This window comes from Anabas testudineus, chromosome 14 (assembly GCF_900324465.2).
Source record: "Anabas testudineus chromosome 14, fAnaTes1.2, whole genome shotgun sequence".
In the NCBI taxonomy this organism is placed as follows: domain Eukaryota; kingdom Metazoa; phylum Chordata; class Actinopteri; order Anabantiformes; family Anabantidae; genus Anabas; species Anabas testudineus.
Genome location: NC_046623.1, coordinates 11,970,908 through 11,997,093, shown reverse-complemented (window position 1 = coordinate 11,997,093; position 26,186 = coordinate 11,970,908). Strand labels below are relative to the sequence as shown.

Here is a 26,186-nt window from a genome sequence, read left to right as displayed (position 1 = left end):
TCATACTCAAAATACTTGAAGCTGTTATTGATGCTAAAGGTGCTTCAACAAAGTATTGAACAAAGTACGTTGACTTTGTCATTTTTGGGTATTAGTAGATTTTTTAGGAAAATGATTTGATCTGTTTTGGAATAAGGCTGTAAATACTTCTTGGATGCACTGCACAGTTTCTATTCATGACTTATAAAACTAAAACCTACATGAGAGCTCTGCTTGCTTTAAGGATGTTTTAATCAAAATTATAGTCTGTTGCTAGCATGACTTCAAATTAGTCAGGAACATGTTTTTCCAAAAATACGTTATACACGTCTGTATAAATGTCACTTTTTGGTGGAACTGTTTTCTACTCAAAAAAGTAGGTACCAGTTTTCTTGTTTGTTTTGTTTGTTCCTTTTGTTTTTTTCAGCAAACTGACCTGAGCAACAACTTGGAAATCATGACCTGGGTCACCTCTCTTCCTCTCCACCCCCCAGCTGGTCTCTTGTGTGCCACCAACAGGCTCCACCTCTGAGCTAATCAGGATCAGCAGCCATGAATGAGCCATAGCGAGAGAGTCTGGAGAGCCCCGTCACTGACCCAGACATTAAACTGTAACTGGGCCACAGATGCTGAACCGCAAACAGAAGGTGGGAATATACAGCAAATAAAAGAAGCAAAGTCTATTGGAAACAGTTTTTATTTACTGAAGGGAACTTTCTTGCAGAACAAAGTCAAATGCAGTGAGTAATAGTTATTCTCAAGCTTCTTCTCTAATCCTGGATCGTCTTGATCAATCATCTCGTTGGTTCTGGACCACCTGACACCAAAAAACACAGGACTGAAAAGACTGGCAAGAAAAGACCAGGAGAAAGAAGAGGGGACCTCACAAAGTGTGTTTAGAGGTAAGTGGGGCAGGTGAACATGGGTTGAGGCAGAGGGCTTAGCCGGCAGGAAGGCCTCAGTTCTGCTGCTCTGCTGTAGCTTTAGGCCAAAGCCTCTTACTGCTCACTTTGTTCTGTTACAGCACTTAAAGGAACCATTATTGTCCCTTCAAGTAAATACAGTAAGGTTGCAGCGTGTATTTGTTGCATAGTCTAAATGGTTTGTTTACTTTTGCTTTGAAAATATATATATAAAAATAATTAGCAGTAATTATATGAAGCATAGAGGCAGAAATCTGGAGCCTAGGGAGATGGTGGTAAATGGCTGTGTAAAATTATCCATATGAGACGGTGATCAACTTCACACAAATATAAAACCTAACTCAAGTAGGGCTCCAAGTAATTCATATTTTCATTAACAGTTAATCTGCTCATTGCTTTTCTGATTAACCATACAGATTATGAAATGCAGAGAAATAGTTAACGAAAACATCCGACACTGCGTCCCTGTGCCAAAAGCTGTTTTCTCAGGTGTCTTGTATTGGTAAACGTTCATCAGCCTCAGTTAGGTTGTTGGAGCTTTGTGAGAAGAAAAGTTTAACATTTTGAGGAAAGCACTTCTTGATGTTTTCCTAAATATGAAACTAAGACAGGAGACGCTTAACTTGGCCTAAAAACTAACCAAACATGACGTAAAGTGAAATGAGCTTTAAAAGAGCTTGATGTAGCTTATAATTCATGCAGTTCATGCATGTTTGCTTTGACGAGATATTTTTGAATAAATTATCTTTAAGCTTGTTCAAACTGCTTATTTTTTAATAAAGATACATTTACAAAAAAAAGTGTTTACCTTAGATATACAATACAGATACAGAAGTTCAATGCAAGTACATCTAAACTCATAAATACAAGGTTAATGATTCTCAATCAGTATATTTCGTATTATTATTTTTTGCAGAGACTGAACCACAGAACTCGTGGACATCATGGAAGCATGGCTCCTAAACTTTCTTCTTTGATGAATGAATGTCAACCCCTCTGTGCCTGCTCCTCTGAATCCCTGCCATGTGAGTCAACCAGCACACTTGTTAGAGTGGCAGTATAGGTCACACATGCAGATTAGCCCCCAAGGCATTAGCAAGTTTGCTGCTCGCTGTTATAAGAAAATCTGTGACCCCTGTCCTTGGGGGGTCTTGTGAGCCGTGGTGCAACAGAGTCAAAGCTTTACTCTAAGGTCTAAAAAAGCATCTACTTGGTGTTTTATCTGAATTATTCTCAGTGGTCTTAGTGTTACAGATGCATTGGGTTTTTTACTGTATTATCTGTGAAACTGCCATCGTCACTTTTAACATTTAGCTCTAATAACTTTGTCATTGGTCATGGCTTGATAAGCTGTTAAAGATAACAGGTGAAAGGATCAGGAAATAAAGATCCAATGTAATTATAATACTTTAACTTTCTTATGGTAAATGGCAATATGGCAAACAATAAAGGTATATTTAATCATTGTAGACACTGACCCTGTTAAACCTGTTATGAAATTTGCATTTGGCTCATATTATAGATACCCAGTCTTTTTGGGTGCCAGAAGGCTCCTATAACTACTAAAGGTCTGCACAGCTCTAAAGTTAAATGATACCTGTAGCTTTAAGGATAGACCCATCTGAAGCTGAACTACAGTGAAATGTGGTCTTAGCGGGAACAGTAACATACATTTTATCAGTTAGGTATTAGATGGTGCTGATCCATTTTGAATTCCTCAGCAAAATAACAGGATTTGCAAAACATTGCAATGCTAATGAAACATGACTGGCTGTAGTCTGTCCAAGACTGAGCTGGGGTGAAATCACACATCTCTCACTCTACACACAGTTAAACACAGGAGAGTCCTAATTAAACATTTTATGCATAATATCAACAATTTGATCTCATTAAGCTCATAGTTGTAAATCACAACCTCCAAGTACTTTGTGACAAACTAACATGTAAAAGTCGTAAAAGTCATCATGTTGTCTCAGGGTGTCTGAGCAATATAGATCAACCAGCAATAAACGTCAAGTTTTGTGTTGCTAATCTCTTTTCAGCTTGTTGTTTTACACTGTGAAAATAAATTGGCACCATTACTATTGATTAATTCAGTCAGTACCAGGCTTCTTGTCCAATAATATTTGATCCGAGATCTAAACTTAATCTTTGAGTTGTATTTATTTCTATTTTATATTTTATTGAACCCTAACCTCAGATTTGGGATCGTAATTCATTAAAGAGGGCTGTGATGAGGGGAAAGAGAGCACTGTAAAGTGTAGTCCAGGTCTATATGTCAGTGTCTGGGACAGCTGCCAGCTTGGCACCCTGTGGCTCTGCATAAGAAGCTCTGTCTTGGCATAAGCTGAACATGACCAGCTGTGTGTGGAGGGACCTGGCTAGAAATAGCCAATAACTGCCTCTGCTGCTCTCCAAAGGGTTTACTGCTCGGGTTTGAGAGAAACCAGTGGGTGAATTCTTAAACATAAATCGTGTCTTTTGTTCACATTCATTTGATGGGTGGTAGAGCACATCTCACTAAATGTTAATCTACTTATTAGACCACTAATAGATCATTAACGCACTTATCCCCTCCCCCAGTGTGACGGGTTATCTTCACCACTCATTGTGTCTAACCTGCCGGTTCACGATATCACTATAGTTGCCTTCGCAATTTAATCCATAAAATAAACAGTGTTAACAAGAGATGTTTGACAATATAAAGATTCAAATTCTTTTCCTACTTTGCTTAATATAGTTAAGTGGAAACAAAAAGACCATTGTACTGCACATCGCCATGACTGTGAGTGAGGGTAACCAAGGGAAGACGGCTCAGTGTGGTCGAAAATGATCCAGCAGTTATAACTGCAATAACTGTGACTCATACCTAAGCGATGAGATTAGCCCAAGGAATCCAAGTAAGCCTTTGACATCCCCCAGTAGACCCCCCTTTACTCCACTGGTCTGCCGTGTCCAGCTGAACCACATGGCCGACTGTCTCTGAACAGAAATTTGCCTGTGAGCGAATTGTTTATGAAGACACAAAATTCATCAATGTGTAATTTGTGGATCTCAATAATTATATTATAGAGAGTCTATATTAATATAGTAATAAATGTTCATGACGCTGTTTAGTGTTAGCTGTGGTTTGTGCACATAAACCTGCTGTTTTCTTTAAAATTGTATTATTGTGGCTAAGAAATTAAAAAGAAATTGAATTGGTCCTGTGTTTCGTACGGTGGATTGGTTGGTGATAACATACGATGCATGTTTATGTTCAGCACTTTATGAAGACATTTATTATGCTGTGCTAAATATAAAGAGTTAATTTGTTGATATAATGATGTGTTTGGTAATGTGAGTGGTATTAAATCTTTTTATTTTATAATTCCTAATTGGAAAGTTGAATTACTTCTTGAAAGTACTTGTTCATTTATTCTTAGCCAATACATATCACCATCTCATATCCCAGCTACAATGAGTAATTATTTTAATTACTGTATTATGACAGCTTTTTTCTCCATTAAATATGGTATTGCTATTAAAAATATCCAATATTGCTTTATTCACATTACAGGCCTTAATGTTCAATTAAAGTTTTCAATCAGATTCGATCTTGTTTGTGTTGATGGTTCTTGGTTGTAAATGGCTTTTATCCAACTGTGAACACCCCTGACGTCCTAAACAGCCACATGTGAAGATTTAATTGATGTGTATTTTCTATGTCTGTTTGTTTTTGTATGTTTTTATGTATTTTATTGTGTAAAGCACTTTGTACTTTGTAAAAAAAGTACTCTATAAATAATAAATTGTTGTTGTTATTAAATATGAGCCAAATACAAAGATGATGAACAACAATAACATTTTCTGTGCTACAGTCAGATTGCTCCAAATACTTGATTACAATTTGTTCTTTCCAATTTCACTTAAACAGAAGCTTCTTCATAAAAGTCGAATCCTGTTTTCCTTCTCATCTCTCCAATAGGCCTCAGTTGTGTTCATCTACTCCTTCATATTAATTCATAGACTGTGAGGTGCAGAAACTGAATGATGATCATAGAAGACAATAGAAAGTAAAATTTGAGCCAATTTAATGTCTAATTTTAATGGAATCCACTTATTATTTGACTTGATGCATAATTCATTCATGAAGACATTTCCTTCAGTTTAATGGTATCTGTAACTTGTCTCTTCTACAGAGGCTGCACATGGTGACTTCTGATGTCCTGGTACCAATACGAGGCTGAACCATGGTCATTCTGCAGCAGGTTGGTCATATTGAGAATCAGCTCTGTAGCAGTTTTTTGTTTTGTTTTTTCAGTTGTCCATTCGCACTGAGCCCTTTTTAATTTAGCTGCTGTCACTACACCTTTTTGTTTCAACCTTTTCATTCTCACAGTTCATTCAGTACACACAGTTTATAGTAAACACAGTGGTGTTTGATGATCTAATAATTAAAGTACGTGTTTCTCAGCCACAACATCCATGTTTCAATTCCGGGCTGGGGGACCTCTAATGTGTATCCTACCATTAGTTTCTGTGCTTCCTATACTCATATTGTACTGCAAAAACGCTGAAATGTTTTCAGTTTCAATTGCAATTTTATTTGCATTCAAACTGAAGTCATGCACAATGAGTCCACATTAGGTAGGTTACTACTGTAGAAACCAAGCATGTTATTTGGGCAACTTACTGTATGTTGAAGCAGAGGAAATGGTTTAATTTACTCTTTCTGTGTTTTGGTTTTCGAAAAGTAATTCATTGCCCATTTTCCATACCTAGACCTTCTCACTATCTCACAATTATGTCTTTAGGTTGGCAAACTCATTAGGTCATCTTTAAAGGTGACACTAAAAAATTAAATTGCCGCTTAAACCCCAGATAAGCTGAAGGTAATTATAATGTCAGAATAAGATAAGATGGAAAATTGATAAGTACTTTAGAGTTGCAATCAGCTGCAGGAAATAAAAATGAAAAGTACAGTGAAAGCAGGGTGTTTCAAAGTCAGTTAACCCAAACTTTTATCTCTTACACATTGCATTATTTAGTTTTGGATTGACTCTTGTAGGTTTGGATATATAAAGTCACAAACACAGCAGAAAATAATATGTGGATATTGAAAAATTGATAAATTGATATGGTATCGATAAAATTGATGTGAAAGGACCATGTAATTACATCAAAGTAGCATACAGTAAAATGAAAATACTTTGTACAGTAAATTGTACTATAATTGAGTACAGTGCTTAGGTAAATATAATTATTTTTTGCCACTGAGAAGAAACCTTTGGGTTTAAGCAAGTGCAAATGTAAAACTCAAACAGAAAGTATGATTAATGATGTAAAATAAACTGGGTGGAAACTAAAAGTTTGCAGTAAAAATCAAGTAAAAGAGGATTTAAGATTGTACCACATTTCAGAAGTGCTCTTAATCTCAGCTTACTAAATATAGCAGATGCCGGCTTGTTTCCGCACTCGGTCAGCCATAGTTACCACATATCAGTCCATCAATATAGTTTCTCTCCAATAAATAGATCCCTGTGTCTCTTCCTCCCCTGGAATCCCGCAGGGCATGACTCAGATACTGCGGTGTTTCAATCTTAGCTCAGGGCTTCAGCTATGAATCTCATTCAGTGGGAGACATCTGGATGTTTTTAGACACAAACAGAAAGAGCAAACTTAAGGTCACAGTGTGGACTTTACTGTAGAGGTAAACATTTAGCTTTGTGCTGCAATGGTTTTTATTCAAGATAATTTACCAGCAGCTTCTATTATACTATATCTAAAAAAAATGGTTCTGTGGGTATTTTTAGAAAGTAGCTTTTGAGGCTCCACATATGAATCCTGACATGAACTGTCACAGCCGATCAAGTACTGTAAGTTATTTCCTCTTTACAGAAGCCTAAACTATCTAAGGGTATTTGCTAAATTTTTATCAGTGTTATAGTGACATCATGATAAAATCATGACAATACAGTGAGTTGCTTCATCAAGTTCTGGTCTTTATAAACAAATTTGGTAAAACATATGTTATACAATGTATATGTTGAGACACAGTAATGATTACCCTAACCAGTAATGGCTGTGTTTTACATTTCATATTTAGTTTTCTCAGTTCAGACTTAGCTTTTTTTCACACATGTGGCTGTTAGTGGCTGAGTAGAAGGCTTTTGCATCTTTCTGGCCGGTCTCAACTCCAGAAAGCATAACATAACATGCACAACATCCAATAAAAGAACCTAAAAAATCGGCCTAGTGTTTATGGTTTGGCTTTGTTTCATTTATTCAATTCATTTTTCGATGTGAAATACTCTGTGATATATTGATTTATAGGCTCGACCAATTGCAGCCGTGGATTCCTTGTGATTGACACATTAGTATTTTAGCTCCTCCCCACTAAAATGAACCCTCGGAAAGGCTCACATACCAACCCAAACAACTTTAAGCTCCAAGGTCAGAGGTTAAATCCCCTCACTGAGCTGTAGGTTGAAGCTATTTTTAAATCTTCTTATTCAGCGAACTAGGAGTTGAAAAAGTGGTCAAAGAAAATCCAGAAGCATCAATATGCAAGTGAAATAATCAGATGCCACTCGCTCAACAGCCGTTATAAAATGTTTTTTGTTGTTTGATGGACCATAAAATTTACTGAGGCTGATTCATCTACTGTAATGTCCATAAATCTATGAATGAAAGAACAAGAAAACATCATGGAAAGTAACTGAATAATTGAATGAATACATTAGTACAGTAAATAGCAGGCTCATTTATAAACAGGGTTTATGAATGAGCCTATTTATTTATTTTATTTCTATTTAAACATAGAAAATATTTTCCATTTATTCCCATACATTTAATGTTGATAGCCTTAAATCTAAGTTGATTATGTGTTAGACCTGAGCTGTGTTTTATTATCCAGGGGGACTATGTGTGGTTGGACCTTAAAACTGGCAGAGAGTTTGACGTCCCTGTGGGAGCTGTGGTCAAACTGTGCGACTCTGGACAAATCCAGGTTCTGGATGATGAAGGCCGAGTAAGTCACCAGCAGAACAGTACTGTTATTTCCTACACACACCCTGTTGATGCTGTACAGTGTATACGGCTGTACAGTATACTGTATATTTGTACATACTTGATAAAGTATGATTTAATTGAGATTGACTTGTGTACCTGTGAATACACAAATGGATACTATGATTTATTAGAAAGACTCCTATTTGATGAACTCTTGATTTCTTTATAGACTTCTTCTTCTTCTTCTTGACGCCTTCTAGACGACTTCTTTTACCTGTTCAATTCGTTCGTCTGATTGCTTGAGTTTCTTGTTGTGTTAAATTCAGTTGTACAATGTCGTCGTAACAAATTTTCCTTTTTTCACAGGAACACTGGATTTCCCCTCAAAATGCCACCAACATCAAGCCCATGCACCCAACATCCATCCACGGGGTGGAGGACATGATTCGTCTGGGTGACCTCAATGAAGCCGGCATCCTGCGCAACTTGCTCATCCGCTACAATGAATGTGTCATCTATGTTAGTATCCTTCACACCGCTGTAGTTCTTTTCTGCCATGATATACACATTTATACAGTGTTTATCTGCAGTGTAATAAGTATATAGAAGGTGCAGAGTTTATCTGACCTCCAAGCCTTTTACTCACTGACTGTGTTTACATGCAAGGATGTAATGTAATACCACAAGGAGTAAGGAGTAATGCCACAGCTCAGTCTCTTCTTATTCAGGTTAAGCTGTTTACCTTCATTGCTCTGCAGTAGGGTTTGCATGTTACTGTAAATAAGACAGTATGACCCCACTTTGCTCTTTGACTGATGGGCCTACTTATAGTTTGTGATTTGATTATGGATTTTAACTATAGTACTGCATATATAATATATTAATATGCAATTGTTGTACATAGTAGCCATGGACACATAACTTATTTTGCTAACATTATCTTTTGAGTTAAGTCAAGATTATGACCAGAGTTGACCTCTGTACCATAGATTACCTTTGTACCCAGTAACTCACAAACACAATTTGGTTTGAATCTATTTTTAAAACATGTCAATTTCATGTAAACATTTAAATTGGTAATAAGCTATAACAGTGTATCACTAATGAATCAAATGAAAGACAAGTGAAAGGTGAAAGTACATGAAAACAGTAAGATATACATATAACCGCAGGGCTTTGTACAAAGTAGATCATGTTAAAGTCATAAGGAAATATTGTATGTCAAACAGTAAGTTAAAGCCCATGCCTCTGTCTTTTCCGCGTTTGTAACATCTATTCTGTCTTTGGGTCCTTGCAGACGTATACTGGCTCGATCCTGGTAGCGGTCAATCCCTACCAGTTGCTACCCATCTACACTCCGGACCAGATCCGCCTCTACACCAACAAGAAGATCGGCGAGATGCCGCCACACATATTTGCCATAGCAGACAACTGCTACTTCAACATGCAGCGAAACAACAAGGACCAGTGCTGCATCATCAGGTGTGTGTATTGTGTATTTGCAGTTTATTTGGGCATAAATTAACACATACAGTACTAAGGACTAGAGCCTTGTACAAACACTGTCAAATATTTATACTCCACTACAAGTGTGCTGCTGCTGTTTCATCCTTATTGGTAATTCAGCTATCGTATTTATGAGTTGTATGAGCACAAGCCGCTCGCTCTCTCTCCCTCTCTGTAACAGTGGTGAATCTGGAGCTGGGAAGACAGAGAGTACAAAGCTGATTCTGCAGTTCCTCGCAGCCATCAGTGGTCAGCACTCCTGGATAGAGCAGCAAGTCCTGGAGGCCACACCCATCCTTGAAGGTCAGACAGCTGTAGTGTTTTTGCACTGCACAAGACTTTGTCTTGGAGATTGCCACAGTGAAACACAATATCACCAATTTAATATAATGTCAGTCCTTTTATGTAATCAAACATCAATAAAGCTGTCATGCACACGTCTGTCTGTGTTTTGTGCCTTTTATTTGTCACCTCACTGTCTGATTTGACAATCCATTCAGCCTTTGGCAATGCCAAGACGATTCGGAACGACAACTCCAGTCGCTTTGGGAAGTACATAGATATCCACTTCAACAAGCGGGGCGCTATTGAAGGAGCAAAGATAGAGCAGTACCTGCTGGAGAAGTCTCGAGTGTGTCGACAGGTCAGTTGAATTCACATTTCGATGCCAACATTAAACTCCATAGTACACAGTGGTAGTACTTTGTTTGACTGCACATGGTACATGAACGTCAGATACAAACCATAATAATGTGAGACATGGACAGTGTAGTGTGGGTGATTTCCACACCCTGGAGTATAATGTACACAGAGGAACATTTTAATTCCTGTAATATCCTCTCTTCCATTCCCACGACAGTTAGGATTATTCACTCTGTGTCCATTTTTTAAATCTTATCTGTCTTTTCTTCTCTTCTCCAGGCTCCAGATGAGAGGAATTATCATGTTTTCTACTGTATGTTGAAAGGGATGGCTCCAGAGCTAAAAGCTAAGCTGGGTCTGGGCCTCGCCACAGACTACTGCTACCTCACCATGGTGAGTCTACAGCTGTGAGAGACCATTCATTATGCATACCTGTGTATTGACTGATAAACAGGATCATTATTAAATTAGATCAACAACTTTTAGCATCCATAACATAACTTTTCCATGGGAAACTGGCAAATAAAGCTGACAAGCATTGCTGTTCTCCTGTTGCTTAGCTAATGAACACAATCATCTGCATTTCTGTCTCTCTGCCTTCCAGGGTAACTGTACAGAGTGTGACGGTCGTGATGACCTGAGTGATTACTCCAGCATCCTGTCAGCCATGAAGGTCCTCATGTTCACTGAGACAGAAAACTGGGAGATTTCCAAGCTGCTGGCTGCCATCCTGCACATGGGCAACCTGCGCTTCGAGGGTATATATTAAAGTTTCACTTTGAAATGTGTATTAATTGTTGTCATTGGAAAGGCCAGAGGTAATGATGGTTGAATAATGTTGAGGAATAAAATAGTAATACACAGTCCATGCATTTTTCTGAGCTGTTAGGAAAACACTTATCTTTCTCATTTTCCTCAGCTCGTACATATGACAACCTGGACGCGTGTGTGGTTGTGAGATCTCCTGATCTGGTTACTGCCGCTTCACTCATGGAGGTGTGTGTCATTGTGTACTACTGTCTGCTCTGTACTATATGATTTATATGAGTATATGTGATGAACAAAGTAAGAGGGACTGAATTAGAAACTTTTGTTCATGTCTATTGTTTTTGTTCCTCTGTGTTTCTGATGTTGCTCTATGTGAACTGCAGGTGGAACCAAAGGATGTGATGGTGTGTTTGACGACACGAACCCTGATCACACGAGGTGAAAGTGTCGCCACGCCTCTTAGTGTAGAACAAGGCCTGGATGTCAGGGATGCCTTTGTAAAGGTACAGAATTGATCCCATAAGAAAAATCTATGAAAACAGGACACACAAGAAATGTGTGAATATATGAAATATGAAGAGCAAAGAATCAGTCTAATCTCTCCACATTGGTCCCTCCAGTATGGTCTGAAGAAATGTTTTGAATGTTTGCAAACTTGAGTAAACTATTTGTTTTTATTGACTAAGAGTTTTACCCTCCAGGGGATCTACGGCAGGTTGTTTGTCTGGATTGTGGATAAAATCAATGCCGCCATATACCGGCCGCCATCCTGTGAGAGTAACATCGCACGCAGGTCGATCGGGTTGCTGGACATTTTTGGTTTTGAGAACTTCATCATCAACAGGTTAAATAATCTGTTTTTACTATTTATGGGTTCATCTAACATAATAAAACATGTTCAAATGTTAGTTCACCTTATTATTAATAACTGTTTTTTTTTTTTTTTACTGTAGTTTCGAACAGCTATGCATCAACTTTGCAAACGAGAACCTGCAGCAGTTCTTTGTTCGACACGTCTTCAAACTGGAGCAGGAAGAGTACAACCTGGAGGACATCAGCTGGCAGCACATCGAGTTCACTGACAACCAGGATGCACTGGACATGATAGCCAACAAGCCCATGAACATCATCTCCCTGATTGACGAAGAGAGCAAGTTTCCTAAGGTACAACACAAGGGATGCAGTTGTTAATAATTACACATATAAATACTACAGTTTTCTATAATTCAAGTGATAAAATACAGTGTTTCTTTTATTTTTCTTTATAACTGATTTTAAGATCTTTGTTTTTGTTTCCAGGGAACTGATTCTACAATGTTGTATAAGCTCAACTCACAACACAAGCTCAACTCAAACTACATCCCTCCTAAAAACAGCTATGAAACACAGTTTGGTATCCAACACTTTGCTGGTGTGGTGCATTACGAAACCAGAGGTGAGCTGTTAATAAAGTTTTTTTATGATTTTATACATTTTATACACGTTTTCTCTGTCAGTACTTCTCTCTCCGTTCTTGCTTTCTTCAGGGTTTCTGGAGAAAAACCGAGACAGCCTCCACACCGACATCATCCAGCTCGTCCACTCGTCCAAGAACAAGTTCATCAAGCAGATCTTCCAGGCTGACGTGGCCATGGTGAGACCAACAGATAACATCTTGCGGGTCATGAAATGCACTTGAATACCTGTGGACTAATATTTTTTACTTCCTGATTTATGACATTTACGGTGTTGCTGTCTTTAGGTGATGATGCCCGTGGTAACTTTTGCCTCCCTTCAGCTTGTCTCCTCACAGTGCTTTTTACTAATGGCACAGCCCTTTTCTCATTCTGCTGTCTCTTCTCTGTTGCCTCCATCTTTTCCTCTGACATCAGTTTCTGTGTGGCTATCAGCAGCCCAGCACCCCTGCTCCCAAGGTAATCAATTGCCTTTAGAAACACGTGGTCACTTAAACCTTGTGTTTGCTTAAACTCAGTAAAAACCCATGAATCCAGACCTCTTATGCACCTCCTGTTAGCAGCAGCCCACCCCCTGCTCGACCTCTTCTCTTTATCCCACAGGTGTGACTTTCAGAGAAATGTGAAGTCCTGTGCTGTTTTGTGTTTGCCAGTCAGATATTTTATATTGTCTGTTTCATTTGTGTGCTGTGTCTATTATCAATGAAGTGTCTTCACCTTGTGTTTGAATTGTGCACCATAGGCTCAGAAAGTACGTTTTAATCACCTGTTGAAATTTGTCAAAAAGAGAAAACCCACACGCTAAGAAGTGATATTAATGGCCTGCCATTCAACAAGGCGTGTTTTGCAGGGTGTTGAGACGAGGAAGCGTTCTCCCACGCTGAGCAGCCAGTTCAAACGTTCCCTCGAGATGCTGATGAGGACGCTTAGCGTGTGTCAGCCGTTCTTTATTCGCTGTATCAAACCCAACGAGCTGAAAAAACCTATGGTGAGGGAACTTTGAATGTGTGTGTCTCTGTGTGTGTGTTTGTCTTAGGATTCATGCTATGACATAAAACAGGATTTCACCTGTTATGGTTTTGAGTGTAATGGTTTTTGTCCTTTTGTGTATCCCCTTAGTTATTTGACAGAGAGCTGTGCATTCGTCAGCTGCGCTACTCTGGCATGATGGAGACCATCCGGATTAGGCGAGCCGGGTATCCCATCAGATACACGTTTGCTGAGTTTGTGGATCGTTATCGAGTCCTCATGCCTGGCATCAAACCTGCCCACATACAGGTCAAAAACCCCAACAACATTAAACGTGACAATTCAGTTCTGTCAGTGTAGGAAAAAAAAACTACTTAACTTAATTGGAGGCTGTACTAAAAATGGCACGGAAAATGTTTTGCTACAAAAAAATACCTCAGACTTTTACATAGTTGTCTTTCCTCTCAGGAGGACCTGCGGGGAACCTGCCAGCAGATAGTGCTGGCTCGGCTGGGGAAACATGATGACTGGCAGATTGGAAAGACAAAGATTTTTCTGAAGGTTGTCCATCATGTATTAATTAAACTTTACAAATACTATATTTTAATGATCGTTCTGCTCTAATTATTTATTTATTTATTTATTTTTATCAGGACCACCATGATATGCAGCTGGAGATCGAGAGAGACAAGGGCATTACTGACAAGGTCATCCTGATCCAGAAGGCTGTGCGTGGACGTAAAGAGAGGTCAGATACTTTGTAGGACACCGCTCAAATGATATGTTTGTTTTGTTGTGTGTCATATTTCTTATGCAGTACATAATTTCTGTGTCATTCGTCTTAGGACTAACTTTCTCAGGCTGAAGAGTGCTGTGACTTTTATCCAGACCGTGTGGAGAGGTTATCGATGCAGGAAGAATTACCAAATAGTGAGTTGTTTTTAATTAACACACTTCTCAACCTTTCTCATATTGTTTCATCCCCTGTTCATCTTATGACATCCACCTTTCTAATAGGACATCACTTTTAAAACTCTCGTCTCCCTCAGATGCAGTCTGGCTTCTTGCGCCTTCAGGCTGTGTACAGGTCAAGAAAGTACTACAAAAGCTACCGGAGGACACGCCTCCGTGTTACACTCATCCAAGCCCGTTGCCGTGGCTTCCTCATTCGGCAGGCGTTTTGTCGGCGACTTCGTGCTGTGTTGACCATCCAGGCCTACACCAGGGGCATGATAGCCAGGCGCCTCTGTCAGAGGCTCAGGGCAGAGGTAAAAAATTATTACATTTACTACTGCTACTTATATCACGTTGTTAACACACCAACAAGAGAGGGGCACTTGTGTTAAGGGTAGTATGGAGATAAGTGGTGAAGTGAAAATGAAGCCTTACTACTTCTGTTCATGTAATTTCATGATTGATCGACTGCACAAGACGCCTGTAGAAACATTATTGTGCCTTTTAACTTTGCCTAAATCATTTTGCACATTATTTTTTATTTTATATATTAACATAATTTAATTTCATTAAATTTTAAGTAATTTTCAAGTTCATAATTTCTTGTTTATTTTTCATTTCACACTGAAAGATACCATAAAAACAGGCCTAGTATGTCACCGTAAAACCTTCTTTTATACATTATTTTTTTTAAAGTTTGCTCAAACCTGATTTAATTTTGTTTAATTATTGTAATGTTTGTGATTTTTTAAGAATGTCTGTGTTTATTAGCAGAAATGCCATTTTACCTGACATTGTTACACATTTCCTCCTCGTTTCCTGTTCTCAAAGACAATATTGAATAAATGTATTGTTTTGTGAATGTTTGTTTAATCTCAATTTGTTATTAAATTGTTATAAATAGCTGTCAGACCACTATCAAATCACTGCAAGTCGAGTGGGTGAGATGGAAGTGGAGAAGCTTGAGTGCAGATCAGAGGCAGCTGCTGTTACATGTCGTCAGTGTTGTACATTTATTTGTGTTGTTCTCATGTCTTTCACCTGTGCACCACTTTTTATTGGCTGCTTGTCAAGTTAGTGCGTAGAAATTTAGATTTATTCTGCTGTAGCTGTCACTGTAAGCCCTGTAGGCAAGGTTTGAACAAGTACTCACGTTTTACTTAAGTAGTAATAGTAATACCACGTTGTAATGTAGTGAAAGTCCTTACTTTTATAGTATTAGTATATTAAATTACTATAAAATGGCCTATTTCAGAACAATATAAATTTAATTTTTGCATTATAATGATTGATTACCAATGTACAAACATATAAATGTACAAATAATAATATATAATTAATATTAAATTATTATTATTATTGTTGTATTAATGCAGTGGGTTTATACGTAGAGTAATGTGTAATAATTTATATTTTATCACAACATAATCATATCTTGCATTAAAAGTATCACTCTAAGCACAAAATAATAGTCATCAAATAGTGGAGTAAAAAACAATAATTTGATAGTGAAGCAATTCAAATTAACATAAAATAGTAATACTCAAGTGAAGTACCTCAAAGTTGTACTTAAGTAAGCCTTAGTCATGTTCCACCACTGCATGTAAATGGGTAAAAGTACTTTTGCGTTTGAGTCTAATCATCATTTCTTAGAATAATTTCTGAGATTTATAATAACATTGTCACTTTTTTAATCTCTGTAGCAAAAACAGAAACAGACAAGTCAATAAAATGCTTATCAGTACTCAGCCTCTGTGAACCTCTGTCCCTCTGTTTCCTCTCCCACCTCTCCTCACAGCGGCAGCATCGCCTGGAAGCCGAGCGCCAGCGCCTGGCCGAGGAGGAGCAGCTGCGAAACCAGATGACAGCTCGGCGGGCCAAAGCAGAGGCCGAGAGGAAACACCAGGAGCGGCTTGTCCAGCTGGCCCAGCAACAGGAGGAGAGGGAGAGGGAGGAGAAGGAGGAGGCTAGGAGGAAGAAGGAGCTCCTGGAGCAGATGGAACGGGAGAAGGAGCAGCCTGTGGACCACTCGGACATGGTCGACCGCATGTTCGGTTTCCTGGGAAACTCTGGGCCGTTACCCAACCAGGATGGACAAGGACCAGCTGGGTTTGAAGTACGCACTTTTATTTTTATTTTTATAACAAAGAGGTCTGACCGCTCTTAGCTCTGATGTCTTTTGATCCATCGATTTGATTCTGAGATATTTCAACAGTGTTCTGATGGTTTGACACAAAGGACTCTTTAATCTAGTCCCACAAAAAACTATAATAAATGGTGGGTCATGGCAAAACAGGGTATAAAAAAAAAAGGAAATGGAAAACCAAACCATAAGTTTTAATTCATTCACATGCATATTACATTATATATCATTCACAGTTTTTAATGTATGTTCATATTGAACTTTTAAAACAGTATATTATGACTAATATAATAATAATTCAGATTCTCGACCTTGCCTGTTTCCATTTCTGTCACTTAACTTTGTATTTTATTGGTGTAATTCCTGCTGCTCAGGACTTGGAGAAGACTCTGCGCGGTGAGGAAGCTGAAGAAGAAGAAGTGCTGAATGAAGCTCTGCCGTTACCTGACGAGGAAGAGGAGGATTTGTCTGAATACAAATTCTCCAAGTTTGCAGCAACCTATTTTCAGGGTGTTTCCACTTACACCTACATCAGACGACCACTGAAACAACCTCTGCTTTTTCACGAGGATGAAGGGGATCAGCTGGTGAGAAAACCCAAATCTCTTTTTCTTTTATTACTTTATTTTATTTTACAGTTCTCTAGTAGCAGACTCTTTTCGTTATGTTAAAAACTCTAATGTGAAGTACATTGTAGGCCAGTAGAGGCTGCCAGTCTTTAAGTAGTGGTCATTTATTTTTTGCCGTCCTGTCCTCCAGGCTGCATTAGCGGTGTGGATCACAGTGTTGAGGTTCATGGGAGACCTCCCTGAGCCCAAGTGCCAGTTGGTGATTAATGACGGCAGCGAAAAGATCCCTGTTATGACCAAGATCTATGAAACACTTGGCAAGAGGACCTACAAGAGGGAGCTACAGGAGCTGCAAGTGGAAGGAGAGGTGAGCCGAACTGAACAGAGGCTGCTTCACATATTTGTTCAGGTTGTCCTTAGCATGTTTAAGTGATTTTAATCAACAAGCATACAGAAATGTCACTGCCATGCCGTGTTTCTGCCTTCAGAACAGCTCCATAGACAGCCAGAAGAGGAACAGCGTCAGGCATAAACTCGTGTCTCTCACCCTGAAGAGGAAATCCAAGATCACAGAGGAGGTGAGACTCAAACCAGCAACAGCTGTCGTCAGGATTTTCTCATAGCACATCTAGATTTTTGGCATTTTTAAGAATTTGACCTTGATCTTTTCTTACTTTTTAACTTTTATCCCTCTGCTTTGTGTCTCTAACACCACCTACTATTAAATAAAGGCACAAAACACTAGAATAATCTTTGAAGAAAGAATTGATCTGGTCTTCTTTAATGTCACCAGGTCACCAGGCGGTTGACAGATGGAGACTATGGCCTCCAGGGGAACAGCATGCTGGAGGACCGTCCCACATCTAACTTGGAGAAACTTCACTTCATCATTGGCAACGGCATCTTGCGGCCCGCCCTCAGGTGAGCAGTGGTTGTAGTGCTGTCGCTCCCGGATTTGGATTTGTTTATACCATAAATCCATAAACCTTTTGATTTTACAATTCATACATTCTGGTAGTAGTAGTAACTCCTTAAAGCTGCAGTTTTTCAACCTTTTAATTGTTTCGGACACAGTCACAGATTTATTTTCTTCTTCACAACCCATGATTTAGTTCAGCTGTTGTTCTGTTTCTCAGGGATGAGATCTATTGTCAGATCTGCAAACAGCTCACTCAGAATCCATCCAAGAGCAGCCACGCTCGAGGGTGGATCCTGCTGTCTCTCTGCGTCGGCTGCTTCGCTCCCTCTGAGAAGTTTGTTAAAGTAAGAAACCTCTAATTCATTTTTAATGTGAATACAACTTGAGTGTGAACTTACCCAGCATTGTCTGCTTTATCTTTCTTCCTCATATCTCTCTTTTACTTTTTTACTCATATGTTTACAGACAGTATTTGTTGGATTTTTTTCTTTATTTCACCTCCTAACTTTCGTTCTGTTTCCAGTATTTACGGACGTTTTTGAACAACGGTCCCCCCGGTTATGCTCCATATTGTGAGGAAAGGTTGAGGAGGACATTTGTCAATCGTACACGAACCCAGCCGCCATCTTGGTTGGAACTGCAGGTGCTAGACCTAATATATATATTATTATATTATAATTATAGTTTTATCCTTGTTAGTTTTCTATCACACTTTCATTTTATCTCTTATTGTGACACATGTTAAAAAGCACTTGTAGTTAAGACATTATTATTATTATTACTTTATCAAGAAAGTACATTCTTGATAATTAATGAAGTTTATTCAAGATATTTTTATTTCATTGATTTATTCCATTGAAACTTTTTTCATTTTTAGGACATAATTTTGTATTATTGTAAAAGATTTTGTTCATCTTTTTTTAATATTATTATCTTCCAGGCTACAAAATCTAAGAAGCCCATCATGTTACCAGTAACTTTTATGGACGGCACCACCAAGACGCTCCTGGCAGACTCGGCCACCACTGCGAGTGAGCTGTGTAACGCTTTGGCGGATAAGATCAACCTGAGAGATCGCTTTGGCTTCTCATTGTACATCGCCCTGTTTGACAAGGTCAGACATAGACATTTAAAATTCCTCCACTATTGCAATCCAGCTGTGTAATCAGTCCCTTTGTGTCTGTTTGTAGTCAGTGTGCGTTACTGTCTGGTTGCTTTGTGTCTGTCACATTTTTCCAATGATCCCCTTTAACCTTTGGGCTTCAGTCAGTATCCATTCACACCCAGGACAAATGCCTCTTATACTCCATACTAGGCATATACAGTGCCAAGAAAAAGTATGCGAACCCTTAGATGAAGATCAGATCACATTTTATGACAAATGAATGTAGAAAACCATGAAATTGAAATTTAAAGTCTGCAAATTCATGATTTTCTTGAATGAATCGGCTTTTGTCAGGTATCATCTCTGGGCAGCGGCAGTGACCACGTTATGGATGCCGTCTCCCAGTGTGAGCAATATGCAAAGGAGCAGGGCGCGCAGGAGAGGAACGCTCCCTGGAGGTTGTTCTTCAGGAAGGAGATCTTCACCCCCTGGCACAACCCTGCAGAGGACTACGTCTCCACAAACCTAATTTACCAGCAGATCGTCCGGGGGGTGAAGTTTGGAGAGTACCGCTGTGAGAGAGTGAGCAGGAATAATAGTAAAACTATTAAGTCTTTAATGAGGGAAGAAACAGATGAAGTTTTCTATATTACTGTATTTATATTTTATAGAAACTATGTCAACCAGACTCTAAATGTATTTGTTCTAAATCTGCGTCTGACTCATTGTAGGTTTGTACAGTAGGTCACTTCTGGTATGATGAAGTCTCCCCTTAAACAACAGCAAAGAAACATTGTCAGACAGTTTTTTAAATGTTTTTGTTTTCTTATGTATTTCCTGGAAGGAGGAAGATTTAGCAGAACTGGCCTCTCAGCAGTACTATGTGGATTATGGCTCTGAGATGCTCCAGGATCGCCTGCTCAGCCTCATTCCCTCCTACATCCCGGACAGAGAGATCACCTCAACTAAGACTGCAGAGAAGTGGGTTCAGCTCATCATCAGCGCCCACAAAAAGGTATTTACCACGGGAGTCACAGTAGTTCTTGGGAGATTTTTGAACATCTTGCTATTTTGAAAGAGTAACAAACTACAACTATGTGTGCAGGGATTACACACCAAGAGGAGGCTGACCACACAGAAAGTGAAGGAGGACGTGGTGGATTTTGCACGTTTAAAGTGGCCTTTACTCTTTTCACGCTTCTACGAGGCCTTCAAATTCTCAGGTTAATAAAAGAAAAGCACTGGTCTATACATTCTGTATCTCTGTGTGAGCCACCTTAGATGTTGTGAATGTATCCGTCTGTCCACAGGGCCTAGTCTGCCCAAGAACGACGTGATCGTGGCAGTGAACTGGACGGGGGTTTACTTTGTGGATGAACAAGAGCAGGTCCTTCTGGAGCTCTCTTTTCCAGAGATCACTGCTGTGTCCAGTAGCAGGTATGATAACATGGATAGAAGCAACATTGATAACAAATACTGTGTCAAAATGAAAGTGGGTACGAGTGCACAGAGATCTTACATCCATTTTAACCTTCAGTCTGCTGCTTAATTATTTTCTACTTTTGGAAACAACCATTGCGATAGATTATATCCATGTTGAGGAAATAAATTGTAACAGCATGGAAAGCATAATTAAACATATGGTTTAATTAAATTTAATTTTCCAGAGGTGGTAAACTGCAGGGCCAGAGTTTCACCTTGGCCACCATCAAAGGAGACGAGTACACGTTCACGTCCAATAATGCAGAGGACATCCGTGATCTGGTGGTCAACTTCCTCGAGGGTCTGAGGAAGAGGTCAAAGTATGTGGTGGGACTGCTGGACTGTCCCAACCCTGGTAAGATTTGCTGCTGGATCAAAAACACAACATATGTGTGTGTTTAGGTGACTTACTTTGAAGGATGAATGGTATAACTGGTGAAACTAAAGCTACTGTAGGTCCAAGAACATACACATGTATAAATTAGATTGTGTGTGTGTGCGTTCGTATAATATATATATATATATATATATATATATATAGTGTAGATTTATGTGTATGTTCTTCTTGCAGCGGGGGTAGATTCCACATTCCTGAGCTTCCTGAAAGGGGATCTGATCATCCTAGACGAGCACGATGGAGAACATGTGATGAACTCTGGCTGGGCTCATGGCATCAACGACAGGACCAAACAGAGAGGAAACTTCCCCGCTGACTGTGTCTATGTACTGCCCACGGTCACCAGACCGCAGTATGACATAGTGGTGAGTGAGGAGCCAAGGGTGTAGTTTATTATTGGTTGGTCTAGTTTTCAAGCCTGAATGACCTGTAAAATATGAGAATTCTCCTTAATTTTAACAATCTCATTGCTATTTGCTGTTTCTCGTTCTGTGTCAGGCTCTGGTGACGATGACGCCTGATCAGAGGCGAGAATCCATCAGTTTGTCCCACATGAACTTTTCTGACAATGAGGACAAAGTGAAGGCCTACACACTGGAGGAGTTCTCCTATGATTACTTCAGGTCTGTTTCCTCAACCTTTATACAAGACAACAGTAATTAAACTGACAGATGATTCTGGATTTGTTTACTCACTCCTCCTTCATGTTTCCAGGCCTCCACCCAAGAGCACACTGAGCAGGGTAATGATCTCTAAAGCCCGAGGGAAGGAGCGCCTGTGGAGCTGCACCCGGGAGCCTCTTAAACAGCCCCTGCTAAAGAAAGTCCTGGCTCACGAGGAGCTCGCTCAGGAGGCCTGTCTAGCCTTCATAGATATCCTTAAAGAAATGTTTTAAACTGTTTGAAATGTGGTTTAATTATTGTGGGTAAATTATAAACATGCCTGTGATTATGTGATTGTCCTTCACTGAGGCTGCACCTGTGATAAAGTATATGGGTGACTACCCGTCGAAAAGAGTCCGCTCTGTCAACGAGCTCACTGATCAGATCTTTGAAGGAGCTCTAAAGGCTGAGCCACTCAAAGATGAGATCTTCTGTCAGATTCTTAAACAGCTCACTGATAATCACATCAAGTAAGTCTCTTTAAAATTAGAACACATAACACACGAACACGATTTGGGACTGGTTGAGGTGTGGGATGAGGTCAGAGCTTGATGCAGGTTCATTCAAGGAAGAGTCCTACTTCTTCCCTACATTGCAAATATAACCTATTAGTTAATTCAACATACTTTAAATACTTTATTTACAATTTATAGCTCTCCAAGACAAAGTGGATCATTATTTATTTATCACTGGATCCTTGCTTTGTGTGTAGGTATAGTGAGGAGAAGGGCTGGGAGCTGCTGTGGCTCTGCACTGGTTTGTTTCCTCCCAGTAACATCCTGCTCCCTCACGTCCAGAAGTTCCTCCAGGCCAAGAAGCACTATCCACTGGCTCCAGACTGCATGCAGCGGCTACAGAAAGCGTTACGGTAACACCAGCACTTTTTGTTTCTTAATGTTTCTGTTCAGTTTACACCCCATTCATCTCTCCTCTTTTATTTAATGTAGAAATGGATCGAGAAAGTACCCTCCTCACCTGGTGGAGGTGGAGGCCATCCAGCACAAAACCACTCAGATCTTCCACAAAGTTTACTTCCCTGATGACTCAGATGAGGTCAGTGAAGACTAAAATCCAAAGTTGGAGCGCATTTCACCATAACATGACTCTTTTAGAGGTGTAGGACAAGCAGACAGTATTAATTTGTGTACACAAGCAGTATTTGATGTATAAGCAGCTGTTTGACTTTATCCTGTTTGTGTTCACAGGTGTTCGAAGTGGAGTCGAGCACCAAAGCCAAAGACTTCTGCCACAACATCTCTGGACGTCTAATGCTCAAATCCTCTGAAGGCTTCAGTCTTTTTGTCAAGATCACTGACAAGGTGAAGACAAACTATAGCCTGATTATCTGGATCCTGTCCACCGGTTTATAGGGGACAGTCAGAATCTTCATACAATAAGGAAACAGTGCTAAAATCTACACAGTGCTGATTTTCTGGATTCTACTAAATATCTATCAAGTACCTCGTAATATCTATTTAAGTCTGTAATTTATTAACATTGTTGTAATTATTGTATTATTACTGCTGAGTGTATGTTTTAGCATTAACACCAGCGTGCACCTTATAGAAAATATCAGCTTGTGATTGGTTTTCCAGGTTATCAGTGTGCCTGATGGTGACTTCTTCTTCGACTTTGTGAGGCACCTGACTGATTGGATCAAAAAAGCCAGACACGTAAAAGACGGTAAAACATTAGTTTGTCTTTAAAATCTTCTCATTTGATCCTGTTCTAATATTTTTTATTTTGTCACCTCTGTCTGTGGGGTGTAGGTGTAGGTGCAGTGCCTTCACTGACATATCAGGTGTTCTTCATGAAAAAGCTGTGGACCAACACTGTGCCGGGAAAAGACTCCATGGCCGACTCCATCTTCCACTATTACCAAGTGAGTGGAAATACCCAAACACTGTTCATTTTCTAATATTGTATTCATTATACAGAGTGATTTGTTGTCAGACTGTATGTAAGTCAATGTATATTTTATTATAGGATTATAATAACCGATAGATTAGATAGTTAGTTGTATCTGGTAAAGGTGAAGTTAGCTGCTGCAGGTAAGTCTCTGTGTTACGTTTCTGAATTTAAAACTGCAGCTACTGTCTTTTCTCTGCAGGAGTTGCCCAAGTATCTACGAGGCTACCACAAGTGTTCGAGGGAGGAAGTGCATCAGTTGGCTGCACTGATCTACAGGGTGAAGTTTGAAGATGACAAATCCCACTTTCTTTATCTTTCCAAGATCTTGAAGGACCTCGTCCCTCAGGATCAGATCCGGCATCTGTCTCCTGATGACTGGAAGAGGGTGAGCTTAAGTTTGAGAGTTAATTTTAAGTTTCACAGATGTAGGATTTATGCTTGTCCTCAAAAGTTTAGTCATAATATTTTCTTAACATACCAAAAAATTTAAGATAAATTTAATATATACTTATTTAAGTTAGTAGTTTAATGACATTAGCTCAGTAACAGCTAAATGATTAGGCTTTTTAAATTTACTTGGCTTTCACAAAATTACACAGGCATAAATCAATCTGTTTTCATTGGACTGTAGTTATAATCTTTGTATATTTTCACTAGTGTGTAAAACTATTGAATGTTTTTATTTTCTTGCTTTATCTTTTTATTTTCCTCTTAGTCCATCATGTCACTGTTCAACAAACATTCAGGGAAGACGCGAGAAGAAGCAAAACTGTCCTTCCTTAAAATTATTTACAAGTGGCCCACATTTGGTTCTGCCTTCTTTGAAGTAAAGGTAAATCTTATCTACAGAAACTATAATTTGTAAATCCTGGTAAAACCAATTGATCCTGGGAACTTGTTTTTGCAAATGTACCTTTATGTAATCTTCAAGAATGAATGAATGAATGAATGAATGAATTCACAAACAGCAACATGAAAGACTTATGTTTTTTTTCCTGCAGCAAACAACTGATCCAAATTATCCAGAAACCCTCCTAATAGCAATCAACAAACACGGAGTCAGTCTCATTGATCCCAAGTCTAAGGTGAGTCCAGACTTTTGTGTTTCATTAATTACCTAAGATACATGTCAGTGTTTTTCAAACATCCAAATCCTTGGCACTACCAAAGTATTTGTAGAATAAAGTCTAGTTAGTGCAGAATACATACATGCCTTGGGGAAAAAAAAGAAAAATTGCTAGGCGTGAGACAAAAACCCTCGTTATCATGATGGGTCCTCTAGTTCAAGAGATGTGGCTACACATCTTTGTGACCATATTCAAATAAAATTAGATTAAATTATGTACAATTTCAAAAAACAGTGATACAACACATGACACAGGATGTGAAGGATGAGAAACTTTTAAAAGAGCAAAAACAATTGTATAGTAGTAAAGTACTGTAGGTAATGACAGTACTGCACTAGGTGGTACAGTACTAGTACTACTGTAAACTTTTGTCTCCTTCTCCTGTAGGACATCCTGACCACTCATCCCTTTACGAAAATCTCCAACTGGAGCAGCGGTAACACATACTTCCACATCACCATTGGAAACCTGGTCCGTGGCAGCAAACTGCTGTGTGAAACCTCCTTGGTGAGTCACTGAATTTCATCTTTATCCTGGTCAGAAGGAAGTCTGGGCATTTAGTTTTCACAAAAGTGTGAGTTAGGTAATTTAGACCTGCAAACACTTACCTGTGTCTAATTCAAGTGTCCCAGTAGATATAAATTCAGTAGTTTGAGCTTTAACTTTCACCCTTCAGGGCTACAAGATGGATGACCTCCTGACCTCTTACATCAGCCAGATGCTGACGACCATGACTAAACAGCGAACCTCCCGGGGCAACAGCAAGTGAGCAGACGACCGGAAATTCCTTGATCACGGTCATTCAGTACTCTCACTTACAGTCGTCCACATACATGTGAACACTTAAACACATTTACCTGAATTGTCCCATCGCGTGGTTTATTAAGGCAGATGATGGATGATTAACTGACGCTGTAATGCCAATGTTTTCATTTATTATTCATCGGCCCTGTCTTAAAACTCACCTCTTGCCTTTAAATGACATTTCCCCAACATGTCACATGTGACACAAGCAATATGGATCAGTTTTTTAAGCTCAGTGTCTAAAGCAGGCCACAATGTCCCCCTCCACAATTCTAAAATGTTAGAATCTGAGTTTTCTTTAGATTATTTCTAGTGTTACATGCAAGATAAATATAAAAACAAAAAGACAGGAAATGTGTATTCTCAGTAGGTATTAAAAAAAAAAAAGTTTAGTCAGACTCAGATTATCTGCTGCTCCTGTATTCAAGAGTTAGTTCAGGGTGAGTTAGAGTGCACATGGGAAGGGAGACATTCATTGAGAACTACAGTGCACATTTATTTAAAGAGTTAAAATTAAGACCAAGTCACTTTGAATCCAAAAGATATTCTGTGATTCCACAGAAATCAGTGATATAAAGTTGATAAAATCTCCTAATACCCAAGAGAGGCTGAAATACAGGCTCCAATCGCCAACCATAAACAAGTGACTTGACAACTAGGACCAAAATAATTCCTAAGTTTTCTTTTGTCTTGTAAGTAGCTTTATTTTTCTGCATTTGTATTTATGTTCAGTTGTTCCATGACTTCATCGCTTCTGAATGTGTTTTAGATAAATCTTTAAAACCAAAGTTAACTCCTCACCTAAAATTATCCTTATTTCCCCCCCATTCGATGTTGTTTTAGTCTGTCCTTAACAGTTTGCCAATTTATTCAGTCAAA

At 39.0% G+C, this 26,186-nt stretch overlaps 1 protein-coding gene across 1 annotated transcript; it reads left to right on the top strand.

Annotated features, from left to right (window-relative positions):
* The first annotated feature begins 677 nt into the window (after positions 1-677).
* Positions 678-26,178, top strand: myo7ab (myosin VIIAb). The gene is made up of 49 exons (XM_026371184.1): positions 678-881; positions 1,819-1,927; positions 5,084-5,152; positions 7,801-7,914; positions 8,262-8,414; positions 9,193-9,377; positions 9,583-9,704; positions 9,902-10,044; positions 10,323-10,436; positions 10,648-10,801; positions 10,963-11,039; positions 11,195-11,314; positions 11,513-11,655; positions 11,765-11,975; positions 12,111-12,246; positions 12,338-12,444; positions 13,116-13,253; positions 13,385-13,543; positions 13,703-13,795; positions 13,888-13,982; positions 14,080-14,164; positions 14,284-14,502; positions 15,987-16,304; positions 16,706-16,918; positions 17,091-17,267; positions 17,389-17,478; positions 17,694-17,821; positions 18,037-18,163; positions 18,343-18,462; positions 18,760-18,933; positions 19,279-19,506; positions 19,769-19,939; positions 20,030-20,147; positions 20,235-20,361; positions 20,592-20,761; positions 20,978-21,168; positions 21,302-21,426; positions 21,518-21,675; positions 21,782-21,935; positions 22,178-22,333; positions 22,413-22,518; positions 22,671-22,784; positions 23,061-23,148; positions 23,235-23,347; positions 23,576-23,761; positions 24,092-24,208; positions 24,378-24,461; positions 24,891-25,010; positions 25,180-26,178. Exons 3-49 carry the CDS (start codon positions 5,135-5,137, stop codon positions 25,270-25,272), a joined length of 6,552 nt encoding a protein of 2,183 aa, XP_026226969.1. The 5' UTR covers positions 678-881; positions 1,819-1,927; positions 5,084-5,134; the 3' UTR covers positions 25,273-26,178.
* Positions 26,179-26,186: the final 8 nt, after the last annotated feature.

What these genes read in the sequence shown, in the direction of transcription:
- myo7ab (XM_026371184.1), top strand. An exon ending in ACGAGCTGAAAAAACCTATG is followed by an intron (nt 13,254 to 13,384) that starts GTGAGGGAACTT and finishes GTATCCCCTTAG; the next exon opens with TTATTTGACAGAGAGCTGTG. An exon ending in CCTCTGAGAAGTTTGTTAAA is followed by an intron (nt 18,164 to 18,342) that starts GTAAGAAACCTC and finishes TTCTGTTTCCAG; the next exon opens with TATTTACGGACGTTTTTGAA.